Here is a 24,354-nt window from a genome sequence, read left to right as displayed (position 1 = left end):
AGCAGTAGGCCAGTAAAATGCAAAAATAGAGATTCCAGCATTTGAATGCGTGTCGCAGCGAACAGAGATTCGATTACTACCAAGAACTTCCCCCATTTGTTCATCTTCATTCTTGTTCCATATACCTACCTCTTCAATTTCCATCATACATTATGTATATACAATAATAATATATGAATGTATGTACGATGCGTATGAATGTATGTATGCATGTATCTATGTATGATCGAATAAGCAAGTATGTTCGATGAAAAAAGAATCGAGTTATTAGTGTTTCAAAGATTTTAACATGAATTTCAAATTTTATTTTGTTTTTCTTTTCTTTGTGTCCATTTATTTTGTTCTATTATATTATATATATATATTTTCACAGAAAATGTAATTTAAAAGAGAAAAAGTTACGAAACGTATGTAAGATACAAAAATTTCGATTCGACGCACGTAAGTAAGTAAGTAAATAAGTAAGTAAATAAATAAGTAAGTATATATTTACGTAAATTCATAAAGAATATTAAAAAATAGTGGGGTGTAATAAAGAGTGGTGGGGAGTGGTAAGCATGAGTCTAGCTTTGAGATCACGTGCTTAGTCTTATTTTGACCTCAATCCTTGTTACACTTGTATGACCCGTCTTCTTCAGTAGAAACAAATCTTTTGATTAACGAATATCAAGATAGTACAATAATGATAAACAATGATCTCTTATATTAGTTATTTTTTTTTTTTTTAGTAGGAGACTGATACGCGTGTGTTGCATGCAAACGAAAAAGAAAATCGCTCTCTTCGCAAGAATAAATCAATTCGTTCATTGTTAATATTTTTAAATTTATCTTTATTCAAACGAACGAACGAACGAACAAAGAAATGAAGGAACGAACGAACAAACGATCTCCCGATCGATATTTTTCTCTATGTTTTTTACATTTTCTTTTACAAGAACGATCTCAACCTCCAACAGGCGCGAGGGCTTCCACTAAACTCTATCAACAAAATATAATAAAATAAAATAAAATAAAATAAAGACTATAAAATACTTTCACCTTATCGAATAACAACAATCTCGAGTTTATAAATTTAATCATTTCCATTCTCTCGTCGTCGCTGATTCGCGCATATTTCGATCGGAATCCAACTGCCAAGAAGAGAGCGTGTGTCGAGTCCGTCTACCGTGAAAAAAAAAAAATCAATAACAATAAGAAATAACAGTAATAATAATAATAATAATAAACAATGAAACAATGATCTAATGAATATAATAACGGTAGCGATTAAATGATTAAAACGATATTAACGCTCTAACGTCCCACTGATCATAACCACGCGTCTCTGTATATATATTATATACTACTTGTACTATATTTATATTTTATATGTACAAATTAGCCATGTAATTTCTTGTAATAAAGACGAATTTGCAACGTAGATTGTCGAGAGGAAGATTGAACGATTCAAATAGAAAGAAAGAGAAGAAAGAAAATGAATATAATGGAAAAAAAAAAACCAACTTTTTTTTTTATTTAGTATTTTACTCATCAATTAATTTCAAATCTCATTTAATGGAATTAAATTGAATATGCTAATGTAGGATTCAACTGTATGTAATGTTTGGTAAAGAAATTTGTCTGACAGCTATGACATAACTAATGGATATTTAAAAGATTGAAAAATCGAATAATGAGAAATGATGGAAAATAAAATAATAATAATAATCATAATAATAAGACCGTTTTATTTCTTCTTTTTCTGCTTAAGAAACATTCATCGTTTGGAAGGAAAAAAAAATAAAATATTGTAAACGAACGATCACAATCAATCATCCAATTAATTCCCATCTAATACAATTTCTTCTATTCTTTTTTTTTTTTTTTTGTTCTCTCTCAACTATCGTTGTAAAGTACTTATAAGGTAAGGAAGATATAAAATTATCTAAAAAAAGAAGGTATGTCATCGAAAGAGTTAAGGAAGATTAGACTACTCCTTAGATATTCGGGACGCAAAGTGGATTATCCTTGGAAGTGAGTTAGGCTGAGCAACGAGAAGGGTCGATGATTAGCGTAATTAAAGCTATAAAATCAGGGCCAATGATACGTATCGTAACACGTAAGGCCAACGAAGCCTTGGCATTTGAACGATTTTAATCGAAGATACAATTGAATTTAACGTCATGTTAGTTAATCATGTAAAATATAATAGATGAACGAAGATAGTGTATCATTTGCCTTCATAAAAAAAGCTATCCTTTAGAAAATATTAACTTTGTTCGGTGCGAATATGCTCGATCGCATAAGCGACGATTAAAATTGTACGAGGCGGTATGAATTTGACGTGGTGGTTGGGAAGGGGGGGGAGTGGAGGGGGGGGGAAAGCTTGTCAAAAGCGTTTCAACGTTAAACGTCAAAAACACCTGTCGATGTCAATTAGATCGTTCATTGTTATTCGAAAGATCATTTTATCTTATCAATGTACCTTACGTCCATAGTAATAAATCGCATAACGACAATCATTGAATAATTATCTTAAGAATGAACAGAGAAAGAAAGGTCGAACGACTCGGTAGACATCTCAGATCGTCTAATCATTCAATATCGCATCTGTTACATTAGCTAATCCGAGGACATTAACATGTAAACGGTGAACTACCGCGTTGCGTGTCTTGCTAACGTTCTAATTACGCGTGGGACATATTTTCTACAGAAAAGACTCATACGTACTGATCCAATCGTTATTTTTACTAAAATTTTTCAAAGTTGCATCAGTTGTCTCCTTGAGGAAATATTTTTACATAATTAATAATGTGGTAGTAGGATCGGCAACGAGAGATTATTAACGTTGAGCTTTGCGATAAAAAGTAGTTCATCATTACAACATAGATAAAAAAGACGAAACGTGACGAGAGATATTTAAGATGGTTATATAAATTTATTGAGTTTTATTAACATTTTTATCTATATACATATACTTAGGCACAATATGTTCAACATTTTTGTAACAAGTTTTAATGCTAAAAATTCGCGCAACACGTTAAAATATAAGCACATATATCTTATGTATTTATCGTTTCGATCGTTAGTTTTTCGCAAATAAATAGGTGTACAAATAAGAAGAAATAAAAAAAGAAAAAAAAAAAAAGAAAAAAAAAAAGAAAACAATTAAACGTGTACATGACTAAAGTAGAACTGTTCCTTTTTACTTAAGTTTGCCGTGTTGGACGCGAAGCTTAGCCCTTTTATTTATTCGTCTGGATGGGCATCGCGGCAAGCTGCCAGACAAATAAATCTCACGCACATAGGACGACGATGAAGAAGAAGAAGGAGAAGAAGAAGAAGAAGAAGGAAAAGAAAGAGAAAAAGATAGAAGAGAAGAAGGTTAAGAAGGGTGATGAGGAGGAGGAGGAGAAGTAGAAGGTGGAAAAAAGAGGTGGAAGAGTAGGAGACGCCTTCGTACGTTGAAGTAAAACGAGATGATACTTTCCCGCGTCGTTGAACGATCTAATCGTCCATCGTCCTCTCTATCCACTTTTCTACTATATTGTCGAGAAGATAAATAGAAAAGGAGAGAGATAGATAGATAAAGATAGAGAGACAGACAGACAGAACAAAAAATCTAGGTGGATGTAGGTTGAAATGAAAATCTTTTTCCTCTCGTTGCCGATTGAAATCTAACAAGAGTTTGTACGTAGGTAACATGGGGAAGGGGGCAAAAACAAAAAAACGAAACTAAAATAAAAAAAATAAAACATGAAAGAAAGAGGGAAGAGGATGGATCTGAACGTGAACGAACGTTCGACAAAATTATCGCTTGGCATGAAAAATAATAAGAAGAAGAAGAAACGAGACGTTGAGGCTGCTGCTCGGAGGCGGCAGATTAGGGGGCGGCAAGAAGTAGAGAAACGAGCGAACGCACGAACAAGAAAAAGAAAGATAGACAGACAGATATAGTGTATGTGTGTGTGTATGTGTGTGTGAGAGAGAGAGAGAGAGACTCGCATGAGCCATTTTCGAGAGAACCGATCTCTCGGCAGTAGCGTTAAGACAGTCCGAGAGAATGGCTCGCGACAAACGTTTCACCGGCGTTTCGTGTTTGGCCCTGGTCATCCTCCTTCTGTTCGTGCCATCTTCGCATGCTCTCTTCAAGAACGATCTCTACCCTTACAATGTTCCAGGAGCGAATGCACTCGAATACGACGCCAATGGGATTCTTCAATCCATCGAAGCGATTCTCAAAACGCCTATTGTTTTTTACGATAAAGTCTACAATAGCATATTCGTGAGTAAACCTCGAATAATATCTCGTAAAACTATCCACTATTTTTTTCTATTTCATCATAAATTTTATCAGTATTTTTTAATAGGAATATTTGAGACTTCGTTGAAGTTCTTAAATTAGTGTTCAATAATAGCTTAATTTTCATTGTTTGTGTTATTTCTTGATACTCTTTTGGTTTCTTTTTTGGATAAGACAAGATTATTCCTACCAATTTATGATCAATATATAACATACACATACACACATATGACATACTCTAAAAATAATATATATAATAAAATAATATCTACTATTTATATATAATATTTCGTATAAGATAAATTTTCGAAGAGAATTTGTTTTGCTTAGAAAAAAATATGATATCGGTTTTATAGTCCGTTTGTAAATAGAGTCTTTATTAGTGAGTATATTTAGAAACTCTCTAACGTCTGATTTTTATTGGCGCGAGTTCGTGTTATTCTCTTCTGTAACACGAGCTAGGCGACCGATATTAATTGTCGACTTTGTTCTCTACGATAATTTCGACAAGACTTACTTCAAGACGACTCTATTACCTCGCTAGTCCTGATAATTCGAGTTCTTCGAGAGTAACGTCACCATAGTTTGACTACGAGTATTATTAAAACAATAAAGCATGTAGGAAAGAAATGATTAATTCCGAAAATTATTAGCTCTATAAATATATATAATTTTTCTTTTTTTTTTTTATAATATGTTTTTATATTTATCTGCCTCATTTACTTTCTTTCTTTATTTTTTATTTGGATCTATATATATATATTTGGATCGAGTATCCTAATTTAATAATATTAAATTTTGTTGCTCTTCTCTATTTTCACGTTCTCTTTCTTTTTCTTTATCCACATATATTTATTTCTATCTTGTTCCAACTTCTTAATGATTTCACTTCGCGAATTTATTTGTAGCATCCGTTCTATTTTTACGTCGCGTTTTCGAGAGACACACGATAAAGTTTTAACATAGAAATTCTTGAGAATAAGAGAAAGAGAGAGAGAGGGAGATAAATTTTTCCGTTCTTTGAATCATATTATCGTAAATAAGGAAACATATATAGATAATATATTTGGTTATGATTTTATTCTTATATCAACTAGAAATATATATATGTTATCGTGAAAGACCGAAATTGAAGAATGTCAAGATTCACATGGTTGAATGTCAACACATACTAAATACGTCGGTTAAACATCGAATATTTGGTATATTTTTATACATTAATATTTCAGACATACACCAAGCGACCAGGTGAATCTTACCATTCTTCAATTTCGATTTTTCGCAGTAATATATCTATATATTATTGACCAATAACTAAAGAAAGAGAAAATATATGAGAATACAAGTGACATAATTAAACAACTCGTTAATATCAATTTCATTCTAGCATTCGGGTAACCGCGAATATTTGTTCATCCTCTTAATTCGTCTGCTGGACTAATCTGTCGTCATCTTCTAGCGTGACACGAATTCATTGAACGTAATGACGGTCAAACGGCTACTTGTCGCAATCGTTTAATTGTACTGGGTCGTCGTACGGGTCCAGCCCTTTTTCTAAGACATTTTAAAGAGAACTTTAACACCTCCAAATACGTCTTCGAGTACCACATTCTCGATCAATTTTACTAACACATTTTCATTCCTTTATATCTCGTTTATAAAAAGTGGAAAGATTATAGAAAATTCAAATTGTATGACTTGATTAATTCTTTAAAATATCATATCAAAATGGTTCGAATAAAAAATGTTAATAAATAATTCACAACCAATTAATAGCTCGTGTAGCACACAACGTTGACATTCAAAAGCAAGAATATTTTACTTTGGAATACGTTTCATAATTTCTATTCATTTAGTTAACTATTTGTAAAGTTTCACTTCGAATAAAACTAACGCGAACTTATATACAGAATATACCGAACTATCATATTCTTCCTTTTGCAGATAGAACAAATTTTTGCATTGTTTAACAAGCATTACCATCAATTAGGGTGAGTTTGCAGTTGCATAGTTGAAACTACGAGTAATTGTATAGCTGCACAATTGAACCGATGTACTCCTGGAAATATTTGTAATAAAGTTATAACTAGACCCACATACCAGTTGTTATTACGTGTACCTTGTATAGATAATTAATTCTCTCTATTTAAATAAGATTTAAAGAATAGATAAAAGAATCTCTCGAATAATTTCCAAGTTTAAACGTCGACAATACGTTTGAGTCAGCAGCGTCCCTGACATCAGCGTCCCAAACATCGATAGGCAGATATGTTTAAATATACAATTAACAACAAAATTCTATAGGACCTGTTACAGTAATTGTGATCTCACTGTTCATGGAATAGCAACGTACTACGTAGTAGCTAGTAGTTCTTATGAATGAACGTTGATTACGTACTATGCCGTTCTGTCTCTCTTTCCTTCTTTTTCTTTTGCTCTTAAAGTGCAAACCTAATTGAAAGATTAATCTCTCTTGCATCGGTTTATTGCGTCTCAAGACGTATGAGCTCATGCGTGGAAGCGTGACGGCCTGTTGCGTTCATTACTTTTTCCTCGTTAGATAGAATCGATTCCGTCAGAATTTATTCTCTACTTTGAAAATCATCATCCTGCCGGGATATGTATTTTCTTGTTGTTTAAAGTATAAGATAATGAAAAAAAAACAATAGTACAACCTCGACTTTAATGTTTTCTTTTACGATAAAAAATATCCCATCGAAAGATTTATTTTTACGTTTCCCTTTTTCTCTTCCTTATTTGTTCTATCTTTTTTTTTTTTTTTTGTTCTTTGCAAAATCTGCACACCATTTCGTACGAACGCGCGAGAATTGCACCCTTTGTAAATCGCACGTAAATGCTTTCAGTCACGCGTTGCAACGTGATTGCGATCTGTCATGCGTCGTTTCCATTCATCGACACGTCAATAATTCAATCGTCCGCCAGAATGATCGTCGCATTATTAATCGACATGCACGTACAAATACGTACCTATAAACCTGCTGTATATACATATAAATGTGTATATTATACACGTTTGTACTAATATACATAGGACAGAGGTTCATGGTCGTGAGTTTTCGTGTCTCCATTCGGTTCGTATTGCTTTCTCGTCGAAACAAGAGCGAGTCGTTTAGAAACAAAATTACATTTCGCGTGTATTAGAATCACGGAAATTTCTCGTCGATATTTTCATTATTAGAGGTGCTTTTTTTGTGTTTTAAATAATCTTAGACACACAAGTACACGCGATCATCATATTGATCAAACTTTTCAGAATTTCAAATTTCGAGAAAGAAATTATTTGATCGATTATATTTTTAACAAAAAATAAGATTAACAAGTTTAGTATTCTTGTCATTTATTTAAGAAAACTTTCAATTTATTTATTGTATATTATTTATGCACGATTTATTACAATTCTTGGTAACACTAATCATATTGTTTGTCTAAATTTTTAAAATGGTGATATCTTTGTTTCTTTTTCTTTCTTTTTATATACAAGTTTAACTTACTTTCGGTAGAATTAGTATAATAAACGTTAGGTTAGAATAACGGGTTAGAGAGTAGACAATAAATGTCTACGAGTGTTTACGGGAGTTGATGCAGTCTAGTCATTTTTAGTTGTATGTATGTATATATGTATGTACATATGTTGGTATATGTGGAATAGACGATTAGACGTTAACGCGGCGCGTGGTCCAACGCTGCAAAATGCTAGCAATTAGCCTTGAAGCTTTCCCACATTAGTCAACGTTTCTCCGGTTAAAGTGAGAGAACAACGTTGAGAAATTTCTAATCGTTGTACTTATGTAAATTGAAATCGAGCTATATTACTTGTTTCTTTGTTCAAAAAATATCCAATAAAATTTAAAAGATTTAATATTATCTAATATATATTAGTTTCATTAAATTCGTTTGAATAAAAATGAAAATTCTTAAATTAATTATACTTACAAAAATTTATTTATGTGTTTACCGTAACAAGATAGACATTCAAAATATAATTAAATAATTTTACTTCATTGTATAGATTTAAAAAAATAAATTCCTAATAAAAATTGCAAAGTTTACAATATTATATAAAAGCAAATTGTATGAAACACCAGTAAAATAAGAAGTAGAATAATTCGATGAAATAATACAAATTGACGTATTATTTATTATCGAAGAACTATCGTAAAAATGAGAGAGATTCAACAAAATATCAACAAGAAAAAATTGAATTTCGGGATGCAAAAAAGCAATTTTGACGACATACGACGTGACGAATTGATTGACACAGATATATATCGCGATATATACATTGACGGGTCTAAAAAGCGACGTTCTAGTTAGGAGCAAAGGCTGCCTACACGACAATCATCTCCGATTCCGTCCGTTATCGTCGACGATTCGCAGTCATCAAAATGATTGCACCCGATTACACGATTGCGTTAGCGCGTGCGGCATGCGTTATCATCGTTGCTCTCCTCATACAAGTTTTACGTAGATACTGCATCATCAGCATCATCAGCGAAAGAGTATCGTCATCGTTTTGTCTTCGTTCGAATACCCTCCTAACACCTAACATCCTCTTTCTAACACATAAACACGTTCTTATTAAATTAAGATTAGATATCGGAACGAGAGATGACATTTCGATTAGTCGAATATTTCAACTGATAAGACGATCTTTATGATCATTAAATGAAAAATAAAGAAACAACTTAATCATTTGAGAATTCTCATTTATATTTCAACACACAACGATTTGAATTGATTAGAATAAATATTTATAATAGAATATTAATATAATTCAAAGATATATTTGAAAAAGGAAGTAATAATAATTGTTTCTAATTTAAATCAATTTATCTAACAATTATTAAAAAGAAGAAGAAGTTTTTTTAATGAGATTTAAATATATCTAAACATATTATGCGACATTATCTTTTCTGTTTTGTTTTGTTTTCTTTTACCACCCTCTCTCTCTCTCTCTCTCTCTCTCTTGACATACTATATTACTTCCTTGCATCCTTATCTATTTGTACAGTTTTCTCTTTTTCATTGACGCTTCCCCACTGCGATTATCCTCACATGAGTGTGTGTCATCGGCTTCGTTCTGACCTACGACCCCCCCGCGATAGCACCGACCGAGATAACATGATCAAGACTCACGCTAGTCTTCGCTAACACGCGAGTGATAAATCTTTCAAATAATCGAATAGATTTAGACGTTTTAGAATCTATCGTCCTGTAAAATCGTTTTTCCCAACTGTTTGTGTTAAGATAGAAAAATCGAAATTTCTCATTTATCTCATTAATTTAAAATTTTATTTACTTATTTTACATAAGCGACGTTTATCGACGTTTTCCTTTTTTTCATATTATAATAAACAAGAATAGGGGGGTGGGGGCAAAGTTTTGTTAATTAGCTTAATTGAAAAATAAAAGAAGAATGTTGATCTTTTAACAATTAAAATCTAGGTTCATTTATAAGAATGTAGGAACTTGTTATGAACTTTAACGATCTTAATTGAAGCACCGAATTAAGGGCAACAAAAATTTAGGCCACTTTTCGAAGGCGGCTAGAGAGATTAAAAAAAAAAAAGAAAGAAAATAATTTATTTCGACTGTCGCGACTATCGTCGGTATTTACTCGCAATTGACGATACTGAAAGATACGTTTCTTCAAAGTCCGATAGCGATTGTATACAAAAAAGTCACTCTATCTACATATACTATAACTTTCTAACGATAACTAGTCCTCCTCGTACTTATCCATGGTCACATTTCTCATGAACATATATATTACTCAAAGTAAAGAAAAAAAATTCTATTAATTCTAATTTTTGTTAAGATAACATTTATCACGTTTCATGGACACACCGAAGTTCAATGAGAATTTTATTATCCCATGTTATGATTGTAAAAAGTATACTTATAGAAAATAAAAAAAAAAAAAATAAAAAACAAAAAATACTAATAAAAACGAATGATATTTTAAATAATGAAAAACAAATCATATTATTACGAAATGAATGACAAATTAATCGGTAAGTAATACAACAAAAATTTAATTCCAACGAGTAATCATTGAAAATCCATAGAAAATTCCTGATAGAATCAGATGTGGAATTCGTTCGTGATAACAAGGTCCCACGTGTACAATGAGAAAGATAGAAAGAGAAAGATAGAAGAGGGATGAGAAGATCTTTCGAGGGAGCTTTAATGTCGTCTCATTAACGAGAACGAAACTTTCTTCAAGAAGCGACAGCTGCGTCTGAGCATCAATTTTGAAGACCTTTCGTTGATCGACGAAAAGAAAAGAGATGAGAGAGGAACGACGAACGGTTGTTAAACATATAAGAAAAAGAACGGGAGGGAGAGAAAAGATAGAACGAGGAACGAAGTCAAAGCACGTTTATGCGAACGCAAACAACCGTCGGTAAGCGTCGGCTAACTTTGAACCATCAAGCGTTGTTGTTGGGTGAATGACATCTCGACGCATTGGAACGCGCTCAAACGAAACGCGTGCTGTGCTGTTGAACCTTTCTCTCTCTTTCTCTTTTTCTCTCTCTCCCTCTCTCTCTCTCTCTCTTTTTCTGTATACGTCCTGTAGAGCTCGTTCATCGTGCCTATCAATTGTCACCGTTGAATTTTGCTCGTGGCACGTGCTGACAATTTACCTGTTGACCCAACCTCCTCCCGTTTATATTCCTTCAATTCTTTATATTTTTGATTGTTTTTCTATTTTCTTTTTTAATCAATATATATTAATTGGTTTTTTTTTTATAATTAATTTTTTTTCCCTCCCCCCTCCGAGACAGAGAAAAATGTCAGAAAGGGAAATTTATATATATTCGTAATCGTATTTGCCGTGGAAAAAGATGAAACAGAGAAATAGAATAGAAATGGGAGGTGGGTAGGGGGAAACGAAGAAGAAAAGATAGAAAGGGTCGCTGGTGGTCGCTCTTTGCGAAAAAAATCATCCCTTTCCTGTGCCACAAGAGGATAAAGGCGAACGCTCTTTATTAGCTTACGTTGGATCCTTCCAACGTTCTCTTAGATTTCTTCGAGCATTAAACATTAACTGCTAGAGATAATTCCTAAAACGGTATATAATCATTGTGACTAGAGAATAACGAGTTTTTTCTTTAATTATAATGTTAAATATAAGCTCTTATAATAATTATTTACATATATATATTTGTATCTTTTTAACTCGTTATTTATAAGAAAAATATATATTTTTGTTACAGATATTCGATATTAATAAACATTTCCTTTTCATAATTATAAAAAGTTTCATCCAATCAAAAGAAACAGAATAATGTGAAATAAAAGAATATTCGACGTTTCTCATATACGATAGACAATTTGCATTTATATTTACAATCAGTCGACAAAATGACTATAAGTTTAGATTGTAGTCAAATTTTTTATTGTAATGATTTAATTATTGGAAAATAATTGTCCTATCTTATTCCATTCTTGTAAATTAGGATTATTTTTCATGCGTTGGATATGGTTTGTGTGTCTTTTTCCTATTTTAATTGTACATTTGAAAAGGTAATTCCGCATACGTACGAGTTCAAAGGTCTTTTTCGCTTAGCGGAGCAGTTTGAGCAAAAGACTCGTTAGTTCGGAACGCGACTCTATTGTCTTCCTTGTAGGAATCTCGTTTCTTCGGTAAATGGCATGGTGTAGTTCGGTACGGGGGTACAGACACGATGGCAATTACGGTCATTAACTGGTAAATGCACGCCAATTGAGTCAGATATTTGATAACGTCATCGCTGAATTTTCAAACGTCTCGCGGAATTCACCTGACTATCGCTACTTTGATTACTTGCGTACTTAAATGCGAAAATTCTCGAAAGTCAAGCCATTTGAATAAGTTTCCCTTCTCGCGCGAGCGCGCGTCTTTTCCAGTTGTTTGACTTTATACTTTGATCTTTCCTATTAAAAAGTCAATCTCGTGTCAGCTTTCGTTTAACTACTTTATTCGTAATTAATCTTAAATTATTACGATCAGAAAATTCATTAGAAAATGATAAAATTATAATTAAGAAATTTCAACATATCTTCACTCTATCATAATTGAAAGAAAAATCATCTGTTCAGGAACGGGTTAATCTTATTGAAGAATCTATTTAAATTTGTTCATTCTACATTGATAGAGAAATCGAGAATAAATCATATGATATATCACGATTTATATTCTTGATTTAAAATGACTTTAATCGGAAGATCAATTATTCGACAAATGATAAATTATATTTAAGAATTATTTTCAAATTGGTTTCTTTTTGATATTAAAAAAAAAAGAAGACTTTTGCCGATAATTGACGTATACTTTGTTTGAACGAGTTCAGGTAAATGCAAACGGCGTCCTATCATTTTCACGAGCAATGCAAAGGTTCTTTAACATCGCCTTTCCATTGGATGATCCGGTGATCGCACCACTCTACACCCACGTCGATACAAGAGCATCAGGAATGATTTATTGGGCTGAGACGGATTCCCCGGAGGTTATTGCGAGAGCAGGTGGAATGATACGAAGCACGTTCAAGGATGCGCTTGATTTCGAGCCGACCCACGTCTTCTTGGCAACTTGGTTAGATGTTGGTTACTATAACGAGAAAAGCGATAAGGTGAACGTTCGACTTTTTTCATTTTACTAAAAAAAAAAAAAAAAAAGTAAAAACATAAAATAAAATTCGACAAAAGTATTTGATACTTTCTATATGATTAACAATTGTTATTTATATCTCATTTCTTTTCATTCTTATTTTTTATACAGAAAAATATATATAATAGAAGATTAAGTTTATTATAAAATTAAAAAATTTCTATTCAAAAAACACAACGAAGTGAAATATAAATGATCTTTTATATTTATTATAATTATTTGGATATAAATCAGAGCTAAATAAATTGTATATGAGATAATTAAACATTGTTAATATTAAAAATACTACGAAAGATTGTATTAACGAGATTTAATTTGTTTCTAATATAATACTTATATTTGTTATAATTAACATACGAGATCGAGAATGTTCTATAATTAATCGTTCGTTTGTAGGTGAATACTTATCAAGTAGCCATCTCTTCGAATGGCACACATTCTTTCGTTGAATTATTATATCCAGAAAATGGAATCCAATGGATACAAGCAGAGTCACATCCCAATGGATTGCCAGATGCCAAGGCTCAGGCTGGCTTGATGAGCGAAGGTCGAATAACAACATTACAAGGTTCAGGCACTGATCAGATTCAAAATGCAGATAAGTAAGTCTTAGAAGGATTAATTGGAAGGAAGAAAAATCATTATATTACAATTAGCACAGTCTAACAAATTGATATCTTCTTTTTCAATCAGATGGTCAAATATTAACAGACCTGGTCACTGGGCGTTTCAAGTAGGCCCAATCGATGAAGGTGAAGATATCAAAGCTCCTGATAGTATAGAAGGTTATTATTCTCATTAGAATATAATTTAAAAAATGATAGTTTTTTAATCATAAATATAACGAAAAGAAAATTGTTTCGATTAGATACCACAAGTGGTAGTCGAATAATGAGTTGCAGAACCGGTGCCACGACTTGTCACAGTAAAGCAATTTGTATTGACTATGAGGTTGGCTTTTGTTGCAGTTGTAAACAAGGATTTTTTGGAAATGGAAAATCTTGTCAACCGAATGGTAAGTTAATCTCGCGTATAACTCAATTCTTATCTCTTAACTTTTTTTTTGTGTTCATTAAACGTCAAACTAAATTTGTACGTATTCGAAACAATTTATGTGCCAGTGATGTTAGAGATTTGTCATCTGATCCTTTGAAATGAAAGAGATCGTTTTACGTAGTTACAATTTAACTGAACAAGAAGACTCCCTCGTGTTTTTCGAGTTCTTCTCTAACTACTAATTGACACCATCAAAGAAACGTTCTTTGATGTAGCTCGTCACTCGAGAATAAGGAATCTTTTTAAATGTCGTTTCTTCGAAAAGATCTAGCTTAACACAAAGCAACACTGTTTTCGTCGTTGAACAGATAAATGTCTCGTAGTAAGTACTCGACTTACAGTATGTTTTCTCTGATCTATTCATAGTTTACGAGATCTCTCCGTTTCTTGGTAGACACTCGTAAAATGTCGGTCTTACAATTAAAGTACCGTGAAAACTTTTGAACATTTCTTTTGATGAGTGTAACTTTAACGATTTTTGGAATATATACATAGTTCATTTTGTATCTTTTTTAAAAGGGAACGTAAAAAAAAAGTAATGATGTCTGTAAGGATAACAGACGATCCCAATAGAGCTCTCTTTTCCTTAAGATCGATTTTTCAGACGTTCCTCTTCGCGTCATTGGTCGTATTTCTGGTAAGATCAATGAAATTGAGTTTCCATCGAGGGATCTTCAATGCTATGTACAAACCAAAGATGGAAGGACATACACTGCTTTGTCGAGGGTACCAGAAGAGATAGGCGCAAGTTTTCAACTTTTGAGTAATCTCGGTGGTGTAATTGGTTGGCTATTTGCAAAACCAATCAGTGAAACTAAAAATGGATACGAACTTACAGGTCTGAATATAATCCATTTCTATTTAATCCTTCCTGTTTTACGATCGAATCAATCTTTAATAAATCATTCTAATTCCAAACCTATCTTATATCAATTTATTTCATTTTGAAACAACGAACTAGTTCGAATTTACCATTCGATCACGGATTCTCAAAGTTATTTCTAATCGATTCTTTTAGTTCTATAACAAATAAGCTGATTAAAATCAATCATTTGATATCCCTTCAGGTGGTCTATTCAATCACACAGCTGAGCTTCTTTTTACGTCCACTAATGACAGAGTGACCATGCGAAATAATTATCAGGGATTAGACGTCTTCGGACAATTGAAAATGGAAGCAGAAATAATAGGGAAATTGCCGTATTTAGAATCAGACACAAAAGTCGAATGCGGAGATCACGATGAAGTTTATACAAGATCGGAAACTGGAATATTGCGTTCTCAAAGTGAAAGAACTTGTAAATTGATCAGTGGATACGGTGAACGGGAATTGATTTTCACTCAGGATCAAACAATCGTTTATAACGAATGTCCATATGCAGAAAATGATTTAGAAGAAGATTCGACTAGGTTAAAATTCCATAGGGGTGTAACAACTTATGAAGCAAGAGAAGGAATTATTAGATTTGCTGTTAATACAAAGATTGCACCTTTAGAAGAGGAAGATCCATGTATACAAGGTAGAGAAACATGTGGAGAACATAGTTCTTGTGTCGTTGATGAAGACAACTTCAAATGTGTTTGCAATCCTGGGTAAGTATCTTAAAGTCATAGACTTTAATATGCTAGAGTAATAATCATCGAATTGGACATTCCAAAAATTAAACAAACAAATTCATGACGCGATTCATTCGATCGATCTATGTTTGCTAAGATATCAGTACCTTTATGAAGAAGATGGTAGCGCCATTTGCGTGGATGTCAACGAATGCACTGCTGGTAATCACATGTGTTCCCCCGATGCTCAGTGTATCAATCAAGAAGGAAGTCACGCTTGTCATTGCCGACCTGGTTTTTCAGGAGATGGACGAATTTGCGAAAGTAAGCGTACTTTCTACTTTCTCAATGATCGGTAATTTACAGGCTGTCAGTAAAAAATTAAAAAAAAAAAGAAGTTTCTCTATTAATATTCAAATATTACATTTTATTTGATCTTAGAACTTCCTTCTTGTGAAGATATTCGTTGCCAAACTTACGAGGTGTGTATAATAATAGAAAATACACCGACTTGCATTTGTTCTCCTGGCTTTGATCAATCTGATCAAGGCTGTTTCCCCATTAAACATGGTAAGTTTTATCTATGGAGTAAACCTTACCAATATACGGTAACAATATATTTTATTTTTATCAATTTTTATAGTCTCTTGTGATATCGAGAACAATTGTTCGCCCAATGGTATGTGCAGTTTCGATGGAGATAAACAAAAGCACGTTTGTATTTGCTCGGCTGGTTATATCGGTAAGTGTTATATCGATTTCATTGAATTCACATATCGAATTGATTTTATTTCTTGAATATCAGGGGATGGATACACTTGTTATTCTGAAAATGATACGATAACGGAGGATACACCGCAACCGCAATGTTCGGACGAATCTTGTTGGTGTCCATCAGGATGGAAATTGCAAGATGATACTTGCATCAGAGAAGAGGACAGTTATACAACCGTTGACTATATTCGAGATTGTAAGTTTCACAATTAATCAAATGTTTTAATGAACTCAATTCTTTTCCTTGAAATATGAATTTGTGGGATTTATACTGACCAAGGTAATGAAATTCCTTTGCGAATTACATTTTACTTAATGCTGAAGTTTTCGGCATGTTTGAATTAACTTAGCATGCAGTATACCTTTGCTTGACATTTATGAAATATTATATTTATTTGAATCCGTAATGTTTGCAGTTTTACATTGAATAAAAAAAAGGGAAGAAAAATAAAAAAAAAAAGTAAAATTAATTGGTTAAGAAATGTATGCACGTTTAATATGATAGAATTAAAGTATTGCCAATCAACCAAGAAAAAAATGTCTTGCATGAAGACTATTGCTAACGATCTATGGTTTCTACTGCATCGTACATTTTAGTATCGGCACGTCCACTTCCGGAATGTTTTGAAGATGACTGCATATGTCCATGGGGATACAGTTATGGTCATCGAGAGAAGATTTGCATTCCTATCCCAGGGTTCAACCACAATACAATGGGTCCAACTGGATTTCACCGTACGATCCGTTCCCGCTAGGCTTGAACAAGTTTAATCTACTAACAAACATTTCATATATGCTTTGGCACCATCCTTTTGATTTTATTTGATAATATTTTTCATTACAAATGCAGTATAACTTCTGCGAGGATAAAATATCATCCTATATATTTTTCGATTATTTTATTATTTTTTAATATTATTCATAATGCGCTGCCTGGCAAAAAGGCAATTTGTTATAATTGCTTCACGCTTGTCTCCAGCATCATGCAACGTGGTGAATAGATGTCATCCTTACGCTCAATGCGTCTACGTACCAAACACTGGCGATTACGAGTGTCGTTGCAATCTCGGATACGAAGGTGACGGTATAGAATGCACGAAGAGAGGTAAATTAAAATAATTAAAGCATCATGTTTCTATAAAAAAAATAGAACTCTTTTCTTAAAGACAAGTTCATACATTCACGAGTTATATATTACCCAAGGAATATAGTCGAGGTATGTTATAAAATCGATCATAAAAGGCAAAACAAACTTGTTATTTTCTGAACAGAGGTGTCCTGTCTGGAAGTCGACATATGTGATCCAAATGCTTCATGCCAACACGAGGAACCCATCGCAAAATGCATCTGCAATCCTGGATTCGAAGGCGACGGAACAACCTGCAGTCCTATTGGTGCATTGAGTCATCCAATTCTCTCTCTCTCATTTTTTTTCTTCTTTTTGTTATTCGAATGTTTTAATTTCAATTTTCATATATATAAAGTTCATCATCATTATTTTTTCATTTCTTTAGAATTTGTATTTAGATTTTATATATATATTGAGATTGATTAATATTATTTTTACTGTTTTGTAATTTTTTAATGTGATGATTAACTCTGATAGACACAATATTATTTTCAATTATTTAGACGAATGCAACGACAATACGGATTGTATGAAAAACGAGAGATGTACGTACAATCCAACGAGTTCTCGTTACGAGTGCACCTGCAATGCAGGTTTTAGCATGGTCGACGGTCAATGTGTAGTTGCGGATTGTTCGACGAATCCATCGCAATGCCACGTTAACGCTCAATGTGTTTCCACTGGTGATGGCGGCTTCAAATGTTCTTGCATCGATGGATATCACGGTGATGGTGTACGACAGTGCATCGAAGATCACATCGGTTGTAATGTTATATTCAATTGCGGAAAATTTGCAGCATGTGGTTATAACCAAACGACGACAAATTACGTTTGCATCTGTCAAAAGGTTCGTGTTGAAGCTTTATTTTTTTTATATATAATATTTAATTCATTCATTTTAGTGTAATATCATTTTTTAATTTAATCCAAATACCTAGAAAATGTATAAAATTTGGTTGTATTTTAAACAAAACATTCTGCTTGAAAGTAAACAGCTCTTTGTAGTTTACCGATCGTATTGTTTCCAATTTACGATAGTAGGTATGTGTAAGCTTTTAGCGAAAAATTTTTACTAAAAAGAAAATCTTGCCTAGAGATTAGGGGGTTTAAAAAAAAAATATTTTTGTTGATAGATAGAATCCGTTAGTTAACGTTATTAGCAGTCTACGGGATGATGTATTTATTCAAACGAAAAACGATGAATAAGCACAATCAATTTTTTCTTTTTTTTTTTTAAATAGTTAACACAGCGAACGATTCGATACATAATATAAAATATTTCTTTGCCATACAATTCTTTTTTCTTTATTCTTATTCAGCAATCGAATGAGATTTGTAGAACAAAGAATGATCGATACTTAAGTGTTTTATATATTTTATTATTAAATATAAAAAACATTTCGAGAAAAGGTAATAAGCGTTTCGATACATTTTATTTTAGGGTTATTACGGAGATGGTTTTACCTGTCTACCACAGTCGTCCTGTAAACGAGATCCAAGTCTCTGTTCTTCAAATGCTACCTGTGTACCAGCAGGAGACAATAATTTTGCTTGCGTTTGCAACGATGGCTATACCGGTGATGGTACTAACTGTCGGACAAGACCCAAACACGATGCAAATTTCCTATTGGTGAACCAAGGAATGGCAACTTTGAGGATACCATTCGTACCGACTCCAGATAATTTAGGAAGTCCGATACACATAGCATACACTCAGATGTCTATCGCAGTGGATATCGATTGTTCTAATGGAAAAGCTTATTCAAGTGATATAACTGGTACGAATTGAATAATTATTTTTCTTCTTTTTATCGTTATACAAAATTATACATTTGTTTGTTAGGAAACAATTAAAAAAAAAATAAAAAAAGAAATCTATTAGACGTATTTATTAAAAATACGTAATTTATCTCGTGGTTTGATTTCATTAATCGCGCGTTGATCATCATTCGTATTTATGCGCGTATGACAAATATAGTCGAGAAAAACAAAATTAAACAGGGGTGAAAAGATAGATATTTTAAAAATAGTAATAATAATTCGAATGCGATTGTACGATTGAAAATAAATAATTCGATCGCGAAAGGAAAGGCAAATTGTTGTAGCGAGATTTGTGGAGGATGAGAAATGAAACACTAATGCAATGCAATTATACATAGGACGTAACTATTAATGTTTAAACGGTAGCCATTGAACCTGCGTTGCAATAAACAGAGGAAGGTTAGGAATAATTCAGAAGGGAACGATCCCCGTTGGTTCAATTTCTTTGTCGAGAAAGAACACCATGGTAATTCGATTATTAAATCGAAGGATTTTCGAGGAAATAACATTTAAGATTAAACGTGATTTATGATAGACTTATTTAAATTAGAAGGAAATATTAAGGGGTAATCTATTTCCTTAATGATTTCTAAAACAATCATTTCATTGATTAACACATTACAAGAATAATTAAAAGAAAATATACGCGTTCATTTATATCCAATATAAATTCTATTAGAACATAATACAATATATTGAAATGAATGAATTAATTTTCATTATTTTTTCTTATAATGATGTCATGATTTTTATTTCTCAGGTAACAGAATACTCGAGCTGAGTTATAACGGTTCGATTGTCGATGTATTCATCGATAAGGTCAGCAGTCCCGAGGGATTGTCGGTCGATTGGGTCTCGAGGAATATTTTTTGGACCGATTCCGGAAAAGCCACCGTAGAAGTGGCCAGTCTTGAAACGAAGAAACGTAAAGTCCTTGTCTCGGATGGATTGGTTAATCCTCGGGGAATCGCCGTACACCCGTATCGAGGGTAGGAAAGAATACTAGAGAACGTATAAAAGAGGGAACACTATAGAAAGAAAGATAAATCGCTCGGTGTTGTCTCGTGAAACTATTTCTCAAAGGGGTCGTACATAAAAAGTCGATTAATTATAAGAGAAGATACCTTTTAAATTCGATATACAAGCTGAAACATTTTAAATGAGAACATTTCAGTCGGTTTTCTTGCTTTACGATAATATTTATTAAGTAATATATAGTTAATTATCTGTCACATAAACGCGTTGAAACAAATATTTTCTCTTAATAAGCTCTGATAACTTTCATATAGATGATATTATTTAATTGCATTTAAAATTTTTATATCAAATACATTATAAGATTATATACAAAATAATATCAATTTATTCTATAGCAAATACGGATTCATGAAATATTTCTTTTTTTTTTGTTATAAACCTCATTTATCGTTCATCGTTAATTAATTCTAAAAGCGTTCAAATGTTCACATTTGATTGTTCCACCATTTGTTATGTATATATTATATAATAATTCATTATTAATGAGTAAGGTCTTAAAAAATCTTAAAAATATTTCTTGATGAAAGTTAAATATTAACATTTTTCCTTTATTTTCTTTTCTTTATATTAGTAAAATATTCTGGTCCGATTGGAACCGTGCCTCGCCAAAGTTGGAATGGGCTAATGAAGACGGCACAGGCAGAGAGATCTTCCTTCAAGGAGATTACGTTAAGTTACCAAATTCATTAAGTATCGATTGGTCGTCTGATGAACTTTGTTGGGCCGACGCTGGAACTTTCACGATAAGTAAGTACACACCGGTTGGTTGATCTATTAATTTTCTACCTCCGTTATCTTTTCTTACCTCAGCAATATGCTAATCTTCAAATATTAACAAACCAATCGATTGATTATTTCTTTTTTTTTTCCCCTCTTCTTTTCTTCCCTCCTGAAACTTTTCTTTTCTTTTTCTTCATCACAGCTTGCTACGATATCGATAAGAAAAATGTGAACGTCGTTGCGAAGGACTTGATTTATCCCTTTGGCTTGGCAATATCTCAGAATCATTATTATTGGACCGATTGGAAGACGTGAGTATTCTTGTGAAATATAAAATAATATTATTCATATGGGAAATAATAATAATAATAATAATAATACAAACAAAATATCGATATTACTCGTATTTTTTGTTTTTTTTTCTTCTTTTTTTTTTTATAGACACAAAATCGAACGAGCTTTGAAGAGTAAAAAAGAAATACAACCTGCATTATCGATTCCACCTGGTGGAAACGGCAAACTATATGGAATTGCTGTAGTTCCAGAGACATGTCCCAGAGGTAAGATGATTTTATCAACAAAATAAATAAAATATGTAGAAAAATCATCATTGCATTTTTAACTCTACCTTTTTACGAGTTAGCGTCACTTCTCTATTAACACCTTTTCGCATTTATTCAATACTATCAAAGATGTCGCGTTATTTTTTTTTACCAACTCTCTGAAATAAATAATACAGGGTTTTTGTTGTTTTTTTGTTTCTCCGAACGGAGTACCCATACATGTTACTAATAATCCAACGTAGCTGTAGGCTGTTGACTATATACAAAAGAATAATAAAAAAAAAAAAAAAAAAGAAAGAGAAAAGCAAAAGAAAGGAATATAATGAAATGTCTTGCATATTAAGTATACGCGTACGACACGATGGTGCGTCAGTCACGCAACAAGTGGCATTCGAGGGTTGACTTGAAACTCGTAAAAGTCGAGTTTTTGTAATTTTTGAATAAGATCTACCCGCAAACAACCTCATTCTCGTTTTTCTTTTTATATAATATATATGTATATTTATGTATCTCTTTCTTTTTTTCCTACTTTAAAATTAACTTTGAACATTTTTCTTTACGCTCTCTTAGCAAGTATTCATATAATGCAAAATGTTGTTTTTCAAGGACCATAATAATTTATTTTTAGAATATACACAGAATAAGTATATATAAATATGTAAATATATTTTTATACGTTTACCAATTTTTTTCCCATTTATTTTTCCTATTTGTTTCTGTAATAGGAAATTATTATTGAGATAAAATAGAATCAGAAAAAATAAAAATATATTTGTTGGATATTTATTTAAACAAAATTTATTTGTCTTGTCAATAGTAACGAACGTCTGCCAATATGCAAATGGAATGTGCAACAATGATCAATTATGTTTGCCCGATGGACAAGGTGGTAGGACATGTGCTTGTGCTGACGATGCTACAGAACCTTGCACGGATTCTAATAATTCTTCGTAGTAGTATTCTCGAAAGAAAAAGAAAAATAAGAGAGAGAAGAAGGAAGAAGAAGAAGAAGAAGGAGAACATGTGAGAAAACGAATCCTAATATTCGATGATAACGAAGCTAGGATAGCATCTGAAAAGTTCGTGAGAGCAAAAAGACGTTTCAGAGACAAAAAAAGAGAAAAAAAAAACAGAAAGAGAGAAGAGGAAGAGAGAGAGAGAGAGAGAGAGAGAGAGATAGAGAGAGAGAAAGAGTTAGTCGACGTTCAAAGTATCCAATTTATTATTATTAGATAGTGTGTAAATTATAAAAAGGTTATTATTAATATTAATTAAAACATTATTATCACTCGCGACATACTTGAAGTAACATTACTCTCTTTTACGTTGTTTTTCTCTTCTTTTTTTCTTATGATTTGGATTTTTTTTTTAATTTTTTTTTTTTTTTTTTCAATTTAATACACATTAGATAGCAGTTTATAAATGAAGCTGTATATGTCACAGCCGCGTTATTTAATAAAATTTAAGAAAAAAGGGATGACAATTCGTATTGAACGATCCTTAAAACCCGTCCTCCCCCTTGTTTCCTTCTTTTTCGTATTTTTATTGCAGAAAACTGCTGAGAAGCATGCTGAGATTCTACAATATATTGTCCATTTTAGAAGATTAGGACTACCTCGGAACGAGATACCTCCCAGTTGTAATTATTGTTGTCTCGAAAATGCAGTAAAGTATGTGATAATAGGTTTAATTGTAAATTATTCTTTGATAGTGTTAATTAACAAAATTCTATTTACAACACAACGGTGGATATAGCAATGGTATGCTATATGGTTTATTATTTTTATTTTATTATTTTCTAGGGTTTTTTTTTTTTTTCAAGTAAACCACGAAAAACAATTTTAAGTTTAAAGATATTTATTCGTATCATAAAAATAAAACGAAAACTAAATCACGTTGACAATGTGAAATATCGTAATTTATAAAAATTCTAATAAGTTGTTTGGTATAATGTGAGAGGTATCCTTACTTTGAGAAAACATTATATTTTATCGAAAGTTGTACGATACCATAAAAAATAATGAAGATATAATATCACGTTCAACATTACTAAACTGTATATAATATATACAATCTCATTGTTCGTTATAGTATACTAATTAGCGAGCTTCCGTTTAGCTGACGATACTAAATTGAGCTTGTATAAAAATAGTGATAGTGTAAGGAAAAGAAAAAAATAAAAAGCCCTTAAAAAGGGTCGTTCAATAATAAGATAAAAGAAGATAGAGAGTTAAGAATAAAAGAAAAAGGTACCAAGGTAGAGATAAGACAGTGACCTCGTAGACTGACTATGAATCTTATTGTTAGACTACTCGACGAAATTTTTCCTGCGAGTGGGAGAAGAATTTTTTTTTTTATAAATCATGTCCCCTGAGAATTCTTTTCGTTCGCGTTATAGAGACTATCTTTTATAAAAGAAAAGAAAAAAGCGTGGAATGAGGAACGTCGCGTTTTGCAAGCCCACAAGAAATCTTCATTTTTGTTTTCTCTTCGGTGAAAAAGATTGGAAATGATTTGACGTTATTTGTAATTGGCATAATAAAGAATTATTATTGTTCTTTTTTCTTTTCTTTTTTGTTTTACATTCAAATGTAAAGAAATTAGAATACAATATTGATATTTATATTGTATTAAACCCGATACATTGGAGAAACTTCGTATATTTATTATTAAGTATTTATTTAGGCTGTAATTATTAAACACACAAGCGTCGATCTTCTTTGAATTGAATTTATCGATA

General features: G+C 32.1%; 1 protein-coding gene across 2 annotated transcripts; it reads left to right on the top strand.

Moving 5' to 3' along the window:
* The first annotated feature begins 3,995 nt into the window (after positions 1 to 3,995).
* LOC106793469 (nidogen-2) lies at positions 3,996 to 22,771 on the top strand. Of its 2 annotated transcripts, XM_014760435.1 has the most exons (20): positions 3,996 to 4,264; positions 12,640 to 12,918; positions 13,353 to 13,558; positions 13,650 to 13,741; positions 13,825 to 13,971; positions 14,617 to 14,850; positions 15,080 to 15,605; positions 15,727 to 15,893; positions 16,011 to 16,139; positions 16,213 to 16,311; positions 16,375 to 16,539; positions 17,323 to 17,448; positions 17,615 to 17,737; positions 17,976 to 18,319; positions 18,914 to 19,250; positions 20,054 to 20,282; positions 20,903 to 21,078; positions 21,254 to 21,362; positions 21,493 to 21,611; positions 22,432 to 22,771. In XM_014760435.1, exons 1-20 carry the CDS (start codon positions 4,043 to 4,045, stop codon positions 22,566 to 22,568), a joined length of 3,966 nt encoding a protein of 1,321 aa, XP_014615921.1. In that variant the 5' UTR covers positions 3,996 to 4,042; the 3' UTR covers positions 22,569 to 22,771. The 2 variants fall into 2 exon arrangements, with proteins under 2 accessions (XP_014615921.1, XP_014615922.1); XM_014760436.1 differs by lacking the exons at positions 17,323 to 17,448; positions 17,615 to 17,737.
* Positions 22,772 to 24,354: the final 1,583 nt, after the last annotated feature.

This window comes from Polistes canadensis, unplaced genomic scaffold, assembly GCF_001313835.1.
Source record: "Polistes canadensis isolate GaletaPanama2010 unplaced genomic scaffold, ASM131383v1 scaffold_14, whole genome shotgun sequence".
Taxonomy (NCBI): Eukaryota; Metazoa; Arthropoda; class Insecta; order Hymenoptera; family Vespidae; genus Polistes; species Polistes canadensis.
Note: the sequence above shows the minus strand (reverse complement) of the source record. Positions and strands in the feature narration are given on the sequence as shown.

What these genes read in the sequence shown, in the direction of transcription:
- LOC106793469 (XM_014760435.1), top strand. Translation starts at nt 4,043, where the DNA reads ATGGCTCGCGACAAACGTTTCACCGGCGTTTCGTGTTTGGCCCTGGTC. An exon ending in AAATGGATACGAACTTACAG is followed by an intron (nt 14,851 to 15,079) that starts GTCTGAATATAA and finishes ATATCCCTTCAG; the next exon opens with GTGGTCTATTCAATCACACA. An exon ending in TCCAGAGACATGTCCCAGAG is followed by an intron (nt 21,612 to 22,431) that starts GTAAGATGATTT and finishes TCTTGTCAATAG; the next exon opens with TAACGAACGTCTGCCAATAT.